The 10,748-nt window shown below is 40.1% G+C and overlaps 1 protein-coding gene across 1 annotated transcript; it reads right to left on the minus strand.

The window, feature by feature from the left end:
- Window positions 1–3,951: 3,951 nt before the first annotated feature.
- On the minus strand, window positions 3,952–4,374 carry Aud_009491 (uncharacterized protein; the record flags this gene model as incomplete). Its single annotated transcript, XM_043294343.1, has 1 exon — window positions 3,952–4,374. One exon carries the CDS (start codon window positions 4,372–4,374, stop codon window positions 3,952–3,954), a length of 423 nt encoding a protein of 140 aa, XP_043150278.1.
- Window positions 4,375–10,748: the final 6,374 nt, after the last annotated feature.

Consider the following 10,748-nt stretch of genomic DNA (forward strand, 5'->3'; position numbering starts at 1 on the left):
GCTAGATTATGTTATTCCTTGAGTAGACTATAGAGTATAATAATCTAGTGCTACCTATTACACACCACTAGTGGGGCTATAGAATTAGGTAGTAAGGGAATAAATACTAACTAATTCTAAGGAGTATTAGTAACTAAATCTAATCATAGTTAAATTTATCTATATCTATAAAGTAGTCTGCTTAAGGACCTTAGTATGAAGGTCTTTAGGATCCTTTATAGAAATTTTAGCTATATACTTAATAATCACCTTAAATTTAGTAGAGTGCATCATTACATAGAGTCTATCTTTAATAGTGAATCTGTGAATGCCTAGTTTAAATAATATTTTTAATTTTTTAATTAGAGAGGGATTAATAGCTCTATTTTATAAGTTTTTTTATTCTAAAGTTAGGTTATAAATATTAATTATAAAGGAGCTAAGGTATGCTCCCTCTAGGGATTAGTTTATAAGGTTATCTATTATTATCTTAGTAATAATAGGTTCTTCTGCTGTAGCTTTAGTTAATTTAGACCTTTTCTTAGTAGTGGTAGGCCCAGGCCCCCCCCTAGATTAGCTAGCTATTAATCTAACCATGGTTAGAATTTTACTTTAGAATAATAAATAATATAGGGGAATGCCTCTGGGTAAATCTAACTATAGTTAGATTTACCCTTAGTAGATAGGACTAAGAGAATTTTAGTATAAAAATAAAGTATAAGGCTATTACCTTAGTAGAGTTAAATAACACTATAGTTAGATTTAGGAGTTAGTATAGGGTTTAGAGCAAGGAAGCTTAATAAATTTCAGAAAAACTATTATTTTATAAAATTCTAGAATAAATAGAGGAGATTATTTAAATGCCTATATAATTATTAGTAGATAAGTATTTATAGTATAGTGCTATCCCTTATATTTATTTATATTTACTATTAAGTTACTATTCTTTATTTATATCTACTATTTGTGACTCAAGAGGTGGTGAATATTAAAGAACTCTATTTATAATATAGATTTCTTTGATGTTTAGGTTCACTTTATATGATTAGTTAATTCCTATTATATAATCCTACTCAGTAGCTTAGTACTATATTAAAAAGTACTTAGTTACCTTATACTTAGCTGCATACTACCTAGTTACATTACTACTTAGTTGCATTATTATATACTCTGTTATATTACCTAGTTAAAAAGTATTAAAGATATTTATATAATGCCTTTTCCTTTTTTAATCTAACTATAATTAGATTAAGTATTATACTATAGATCTAATAACTAATAATCTCACAATCTAACTAACTTAGTTAAAATAGTTAATATTCCTAAAACCTACTAGACATACTGCAAGTCTAAGGAGTGCTATAAGCATATCTAGTATAAGGTTACCTAGTATAAGGCTGGTAAGGCCTCCCTGTTCACCTAGGGTAAGTATCATTATAACTGCAAGCAGGGCAGTTATAGTGATTAGACTAAGCCTATCTTCTGTAAGAAGGTGAAGACCACTAAGAAGATTATCTAGTATTTTAAGTGCACTAGCTGCATAAATAATTAATCTTATAACACTACTCAGTTGCATTATCCTATATTTTTAAATATATTTCTATTCTGTCTATTCCTTTCTTAATCTAACTATAGTTAGATTTAGTATTTTATTACTTAGTTACATACTTCTTAGTTGTATACTTCTTAGTTGCATCCTTTTTAGTCATATACTTCTTAGTCATATACTTCTTAGTTATATACTTCTTCTTAGTCGCATACTACTCAGTCGCATTATTCTCAGTTACATTAATACTATTGGAGGTGTATAGATATGTAGTCTTTTCTTAATCTAACTATGGTTAGATTTAGTGTATTTAGATCATCTTCTTAGATATGAGAGAGCTGATATAATGTTTAAGGGTCACTATTACTTATAAATAATCATAATATTTATATATATATTCATGTATTTTATCATGTTTTAAGCTATAAACCATGAACTCACCTAACATAGCTTAAATCTATTACTTATTAAGTCAGGATAAAACCTCTGTATATAGAGTCTTATATAAATGGCATTTTGAATTAAATTAATCAGTATATAAGGAGATATTGTAATATCTTATAGTCGCAAAATGTTAGTTTTAAATAGCAGTTTATCCAACCCAAAACCTAACCAAATCTAACCATGGTTAGTTAGTAAGTAACATGACTTAGCTAGAAATAGTTTAGCTGCGCCAAGTTTCAAGTTTTTACGGTTAAACTCAAACCAAATCAGAACGGATCAGGTTTGGTTCCGATTTTCAAAATTTGGACTCGAAACCGCAGCGGTTCGGTTCCAACTGTCATTGAACTCGCCCGAACTCGGACCGAATGCAACTCTAGTAACAACGTAAACCTCCCTAGATGAGCACGTACTTAGTCTTAGGTATACTTTCTTCAATTCTAACATCGTTGCTGAATCACATGACGGCAACCACGTCGCTGGATCATAATCCAATCAACCTATAGATATAAGAATTGACAAACGATATTACATTATAATCTCACAGCTGGTATCTCGCATGGGCGGGAAGAATTTGCGAGAAATCTTAAGCTTACCATTTAGTGGCGTTACAGTGGCGTGATACAGGGCTTCAAAAGACCCCAGAACTGCAAACGTACGGATTGAGTCTTAGAAGACTATTGAGCCACCGCTTCTGAAAACCATTGTTCTTTTCCTTGTAATGCTATATTGCACTGCCGAATAATTTGACATTATGACTTCATTATATTATGATTGAGGACAATTCGAAATTCCCCGTGGCGAGAACACTATGCTCCCGGATGAAGTATCATGATGTCCGTTCACATGCAGGCAATTCTGCTGACACGCCAACAATGTACCAAAACATAGCTGAACATCTATTGTGGCGTGATTAAATATCATAAAGTTATCCTTTCAATATGGTTCAACCAGCCTGCGTTCACATCTAAACTTTTTAGATCTTTCAAACCAAATTCGCCTTGGTTAATTGACGCTAGTCGTCCCAGACAGGGTTGTCGCAAGCTGGTGATCTATAGCGCGTGGAGTGGCTCAGTTAGATCCTGAGTTTCTAAACAATTCCTACCCAAAAAGTCCTTCCTCGCCTAAAGTATGGAGTTAGTATTCAGGCACCATTATGGAATTTTAGCATGAGGAGTCCTCTGGGTACGGCAGTCGGGAACAATCTCGAGTCATGCTATCATTGCCAAGGTCTAGCCAAGAAAGAGCGGGGCGCGGGGCTGGAGACTAGAAGAACGAAAAGATCCGCTTTCGTCCTTATCTGGTGGTCTAAACATGGTAGCCTGGAATTATGGTGTTATAGTGGGTCTTGCCTGGTCTATTACGATTTTCTTTGCTGGGTGTCACTGCCGCGAATTAAACATTGCACATACTTATGATATTTTGTAATCGATATGGTTCTTAGAATATCATCTGATCAGCCCTTCTGGGCTCAAATCTTGGCTTGCTCCGCTCAGCTGCAAACGGAAACAAGAACAGAGACAACAACAGAAACGACAACAGTGACATGTTCACTTTCTCAGGGCCATTAACTTCCGTAAGTCCATACCAGCATAGTTTTGAATAGTGGGCTAAGCGGATTATCACAAACAGGTTCATTTAACAGTTAGTTCACCAGCAGCAACAGCCTTAATCAACCAGGAACCTGTTGCCTCTACAGTGGAGGAACACCACTGTAGCCGGATACAAATGCTTTGTATCTTGGTACCTTCGTAAGTCGTAAACACTTGTTGACCTGGAAAAGAGCTGGCAATTTCCAAGGTTGGAGTGCCCATTCTGGCTATTATTCTCTTACTTCCGTCCCTATGCCAATGGAAGGTTGGCTTTATATTCAAGTCAATTTTACTTTCAGTTATCGGTGCCGTATTAACATGGTGGACTATAAAGCAATCTCAATGAATAACAAGTAGCGTTATGAAACTTTTACAGCGAAAATGAGCTGCTCATCAGTAAAAAACAACACCCAGGCCAATAATATCAATCTGAGCAGGAGCCCTGTTAGAGTCAACCCCAATAATAACATTCAGGCCCCATTCAACGCCAATAGGTGCTCCCTGAAACACATAGTTTTTAGTGGTTGAGACACCTTGCCAATTAAGATCATCCTGAAGCACGATCATCTTGTCACCATCCATGATCTTGATAAAAGAAATCCTCGAGGAGTCATAAGTTGTGAAACGAACGAAAAGTTTGCCAGCCTTGAGGCGCTGGCCGTTGACAATAGTGGGTGTTGAAAATGGAAAGCGAAGCTCTCGCTCTCCGCGGTTCAGAGTAATAGATGCGCACTCATCTTTAGGCGTGACATCCAAATTTTTCCCCGCGTGTACTGCGAGGCCGTGAATTTCAATTTCATGTTTGATATCCTGCATTGGAGATAGCTGAGGATTGACTATTATAATTGATATGAAGAGCTTCTATGTTTCGATTCGGTCTGTCAGTTCACCAGAATTTAACATACAAGATTTAAACTAAAATGTACAGAGCACTGCGAGGCTTTAAATAAGTCTAATTATACTAAACCTGGATTAAGTTGCAGAGGCCAGGCTTTTGAAACACTCTCTGCATATGAACTTAAAATTAGTGTCTTCCGTCATGGCTGTTGCTGGCAGTTGATCTAGTGGTATCTAGGCAGAGGGAGTCGTGGTAGCTTTAATACATCGCCCATGGTCTACCAATCTTTCTAAGCAGGCTAGACCACCAGGGAGGTGGAAGAAATAGTATTTATTAATAGGTATGTATTAGTAGAAATGTAAAACCCCACCTCTTCACACCCTCAGGTCGTCATCAGGTTCACAAATGTGAATCAGTACAGCATGCCTACGAAATGGTTGCATAGTTGTCTTGACTCATGCCGCCATATGCAAGATGGCCTTCTTTAACTAAATTAGGGTTAAGCTTTTCTCAAATTAAGGTGTCTGATTGGATTCAGGTATAGACGACCAATAGAAACTTAGTTAAGTTAATATGGTCTTGTGACCAGATTAGGTTATGTGCAGCCAAGTTGAGCATTCAGTTGTCTATCTTTAATGGGGTATTAGACGCGATGAGAACCACATCTGGTGAATATTTCACCCATTGGTATAGATTTCCAAATACTGTTATGATTAGCTGCTGCTGTGGTTTCTATAGATGGGAGGTGTGTCCTACTTTATTATGACGAGAATAGTATTAAGATATTTATAAACCCACTGTTACACTACCCATAAATGTATAGTTGACCGACCTATTAATTTCTATTGGTCACTTAATCATGATTCATTTCTCATTTCTAATATTGGTCAAGCTTCTCTTAGTAGAGACCTCGGTTCCATAAGACTAAGGCCTGGACCGCCGGGCAGTCCAATAAGGTGATCTTTATTCAGAACTTTGATAAGATATTCACGGAATAGGGACCCCACAGAGAGGGTGTTCAGTTCCCCACGTGAATTTTAAGTTGTGGTTATGGTGGGTCCTAATCACAATCATGAGGTTATGGAGACATTTGAATTCAGTTGGGTTTCAGAAAAGTTGAAGACTGTGCACATAAGCAACCTTGCAATCTGGTGTCGCAGCAAGACTACGGCAGGCTTCCATGCTATTCGTCTCATTGGGGTCACCTCATTCAGCATTATACCATTCAATCGCGGAAGAGAGCTTCAATGACCGCAGAACCCATCTCGGAATTATGATATCTTGTAATTTAGAACACCATTATGTTGTCTGACATGGAAGAAGATAGTGGTCGCCACTATACATATCTACGGACCCTGTGAAACTAAGTTGGAGTTAAATCGCAAGGTGGAGGTAAGAGCCCGGCCCATTAGGCCTGAAGAAAAGAATGGGATCCTTTTAACCTAAGGAAGGATTTATTGGCAGCACTATATTGAATTATCTTCTGTTTAATGTCTCACCACCTGCAGGTTAAGTGATCTGCAAAGTCATACTTACGCCACCTAGTCTGACGTAGTTTGTCGACTGTGCTGTTATTGCTCACGAGAGCCAATTACAATGATTATTGAGGACAGCGTCACTTACTGTTGTTCTCATCATTATAATAAACTCACTCTGGTCCGGATCAACATTATCCAGAAGTTTATCTATGCACTTTGGCCTATTACATCCAGTTACGTCCTGGTTTAACATAGATTTGGCTTCCCTTCCCTTTCTTCCCCCCAACCCTTCCTCTTCGGGCGCTGTAGAATATGACCTCGAGCGTGTTTGGCGCACGAACTGGAGCAACAACAGGGCTCCGCAGGAGAGTCTCAATGCGTCTAGCAGCACCGCAGGCCTAGCGGCATTATCATCCATTAAGAGCGATTAACTTTTGGCGTGTTGCATTGTTCTAACGGTTACGCCTCAAAGTTGCTCATTAAATAACATCCGGCAATTTGGAAAAGGCAAAGAAGGTCAGTAGGTTTACTTTTAAATGACTTAACAACTACTGTAGCTAGACGAAACCTAACCTCCCGTGGCCAGACAAAGAGCTGAGCCTGACAATTTTAGTGATTGGAACCACAAGAAACATCGGCGAATAGAGTTCGGTGAAATCCTAATAGACTGGTGGTAGATGCCAAGCTCCGCCTTCAAAACTTTAGTGGCAATGGAGGATTTTCGCCCAGCAGTATACTCTGTATACTCTTAATTAACTTTCCATTAGCTATTAGATAGTGTGATCAATTGGTGGGTGATCCCACTTTAGATAGCTCCAGATTATCACAATGATGTCCGAATCATCGAAATCTCGATAGCCTTTTCACATCTACATATCAATGGTAGAAAAGTCCCTGATCAAGTAGTGTGAGTGCATAATGACGCCTTCTCTCGTCTTAAGTTTAGCTGCTGCAGTGGATGTGGATTTTTAGCAGTTGCTGCGAAATATACCCACATAGCGGCCGTTTGCGGATAATACTCTGAAGTCCGAATCGGAAACCGACTCCCATGGTTCTCTTAATGATGTTGAAGGCCTGAATGTCCAAGCCGACTTTGACATGTACGAAAATATCTACAAATATCGAATCTCGAGCCGTACTGGATACCAAAGTAAAACCCGACTCGCAGTCTTCGAGATCAATGGCATCTCGTTGGAAACCTGAGATGCAGCTTGCTCAGTTTCGGGTAAGCTCGAGCAAGTTGTAGATGACTATCTAAAGCAATATATTAAGCTACACAGAGGAAGAAAACGGACATCCACCATTCGAGATAAAGACTCCTATAGTCGAGCCCAGCAAGATAGTTCAAAGATGGACGTCCATCAAGAATGCTGAAGTGAGCACCGCTTGGTCGAATTACAAATGGAGGCCTCTTTCCGGGAACTGATCCTCAGTTGCAACTACATGTCGAAGGAGGTGTTTGCCAGTCGTTGGAGGGTTCTTACGGAGTTATTTTATGACAAGAAGCCGGTTAAACGTCATCTCGAGTTGGACGGTATAATGGGCTGAATGAATGCTCTCGTGATTTTGGTGCTTGAGAATGGTGTAAAGCTTTTGGTTAATACCTTCGAGCTCTGTGATCTGCTTCTCAAGCTTCCATTTACATCGCATGAAATGTCTATGTGAGGCGGCACAGACTCTATTATATCTCAGAACAAATGGCAAGAGAGCCAGTTATGACCTCATCGACAGTACGATGCATTATTGATGACATATGACATTGATTTCATCAAGCTGAATTTAGGGACAGGTTCGTCCTAATTGCGAAACAGGTGGACGTTGGACCTTAGCCGAACACTTACTCCATTAACGTTCCGTCGATGGTCAAAATAACTATTGGAGTAAACTCCCGCCCAGGGATTTGAATATAGATATTTAATATGCTGAGAGCATCGCAATGATGCAGGACTTACGTTTAAGGAATTCATGAGAAGCAACCCTGAGTACTTAAATACTCTAAAGACTTTTGCACAGCTCGAAGGGAGTGAGCCTTCATAATGCTTATACTTCTTTCTGTTATTTCTCACATTCTTATATCTGTTCGTGACAAACTCAACATCTGTTCATCCAATTTTGGTTATGCAGAAATTAGAACTTACTAAGAGGCCCATTAGAGTATAAGAATGGGACTTAGGAGTGACGTTCTAGATCCCTTATGGGAAGTCTCAAGGTCTAGCCTCGACTGGAGCAATCTAGAACTAACAGTGGCCCACCTCTGTCCTTAAAGCTCTATAAACTATTGCATATCCTTATTCCAATAAGATCCGTTTGCAATGATTCAAATAGGTTACATCCGGACAAGATCTTATATAATACAGATATGCCTCCCATGCAGTCAACCTGGACACATGGTTCAGGAGTTGAGGTTGAATCAAAACCGTTGTGGAACATCCTGAGGCAAGCATTCTTTACGATAATTCGTCCGTCATGTGGTGACTATGCGGGTAGGGTACACTTCGCTATTCCAACACCTGCTGTGTTTGATGGAAGGTGAATTAAAGCAAAAACTGCTTATGTCTAATTCACCACAGGCAGCACTGCTGCAATCACCTACTTCCACGTCTTTGATGGCGAAGCGAAGATTGCCAGTTTCAACAAGGTGGATCTACGTGAGGATCTTCACAATAAAACTATGGAAGTGCTAAACGCAGGTATCGTGAAGTATACAGTAGGCATCTCTCTAAGACTGGAATTTGGTGGAACTGGGGAAAGTGATTTTGTCAAGCTAGTATCCGCGGGTATTGACTTTGACTCATAGCGGAGTTTTTATGTGCGGGCTTAATTGCACGAAGATAAATGCGAACATTAGCGGCCGATACCTTCTGTAATGGTTATGACTCTTAAGCCTGGGAGGCTGGGAATAACTTCATTCTGTGGGGTCGGTACCTAGTAACTGCTTAGTATTTTGGGATGTTTGCCTGTTTGCCGTGTACTTAAGCTTGCTCTTCCTGGCTGGCATTCTTTCTCTTCTTTCTCTTTACTCTCGTCTGCAGGTACCAGATTGATCTAGTTCCCTTCGATCTAATTCACTTTCTGATGCTTGAATAATAAGTGTATTTCTTGTCAGTAACAATCGATCTGTGGCATAGATATATAGCTCAGGTGCTATGCGGGGAGGATGCTGGCTAGCTAAGCAACACAAAATCGATTGAAATCGGTTAATTCGGTGATCGGAGGATTCACTGCATGCTATTCACGGATCAGGTGTGTTTTTACGACAGGAATCAGTATCGAGGAATGTGGTCATGTGATATCGTTGATTTTGAAGAGGCACAGCTCCAGCCAACATGACCGCCGTTAGAATCCATTGTCGAAAACGTAAGCAAGGGATCAGCGCACGGGAAAAGAGTTCTAATAAGCGTTCTAGTCGCTGAGATAAGCCCAGCCTCTTGATGCCGCCGGCGATATCTGCCACTTCTTCAGGAGCTATAGCGTAGCGGAAGTTCCCGGTTGGCAGTGATCGGTTTTTGGAGTATAAAGGTTGCAACTGTTATTGGGGAAAAGAGGGGCTATAATGCCGGCAGGGGTGCCATCACTTGACACGTATTTAGTGAAAATACCGAAAGGAAGGGCAGGACAAACGGGAGGGCATTTTCACTAGATATTAGAAAGGTTTATTTCAGGTCGCAGGGCTGCACATGTGCTATTGTTGAAATCGGAATCGTGACATGATTGACCAAGCGGGACAATCTGGATGAGCCGACCTGATACAGTTTGATACAGTTTGATACAGTTTGATACAGTTTGATACAGTTTGATACAGTTTGATACGGTTTGATTCAGCTGGTCCCAGTCCTTAGCCGATGGCCAGCATGGTTCGTCGTGATAGCAGCAGTAAGACGTAGGCAGTGCGGTGCTGGTCTAGGTGGAATGGTTTCACTAGATTGATATGAAGATGCCAGGAGGTGGAATGATTATTTCCAGCCAGAGTTCATCAATCTGGCTGAATATGAGAAGCAAAGAGAGGAATATGTGAAAGTATGGCCGTACCAATAGGCTTTTACCATACAAGACTTTGCGTCTTTATATTCATGTTTGCCAGTATCAAGTCTTCTTGACGAATCCATCTCTTGATAGAATGGGATCCGTATCTTTTAATAGCGATACAGGCAATTCCAAGCAACTGGCCAAGGAAACCATTATGAAGCACCATGGCCCTTCTATCAGGTTGATCATCTCCAGGCCCTTGGCGAGCGCTCCACTGTCAAGAACACTACTTTCCGTTTCCTCGACTTGCCCTCCGAGATATGTAGAATGATAATCCAATTTACAATCACTATCCTTCGCCCTAAACCTAGATCACCCCAGTAGCCGCCGTGTTGGGCGGTCGGGATTGGAGACAGACCTGTATGACTTCACAATCAGCAGCGCGGGGCTCAGATGCCAGAGGGGATAAATTCTGCAGATACGCGGTAGATCAATAGATATCAGAGAGGATCTTCAGTTCCTCTCTTCCAATTCGCCAAAAAAGGACGTCCTCGATGATATAGCCACAACGCTCTCGCTTTACTAAACTCAGTCAATACTCTTCAGGCATAAACTGCTCGGCATGAATTCGAACTGACTGACCCATTCTTAGGCGAGAATTTTTCGATCTCTGAGCCAGCTGGTCGATGTCTTCGCGAGCAAGTTTCATAATGAATAGCTTCGAATATTGATAAATACAAAGTAATAAGTATCCACCCGCCCAACTGACCCAGTTGGTACATACACCCTGACCCGAAACTGCCGATACCGTAAAAGGGCCTCTGGCTTATGCCACAACCAATACCAATAGCACAGATGCTAAGACTGTGCCACGAGTCCGTCTGAAAGCTTCTTTTGGGCTGAGGACA

The sequence above is a fragment of the Aspergillus udagawae genome (assembly GCF_001078395.1).
Source record: "Aspergillus udagawae IFM 46973 DNA, scaffold_7, whole genome shotgun sequence".
In the NCBI taxonomy this organism is placed as follows: domain Eukaryota; kingdom Fungi; phylum Ascomycota; class Eurotiomycetes; order Eurotiales; family Aspergillaceae; genus Aspergillus; species Aspergillus udagawae.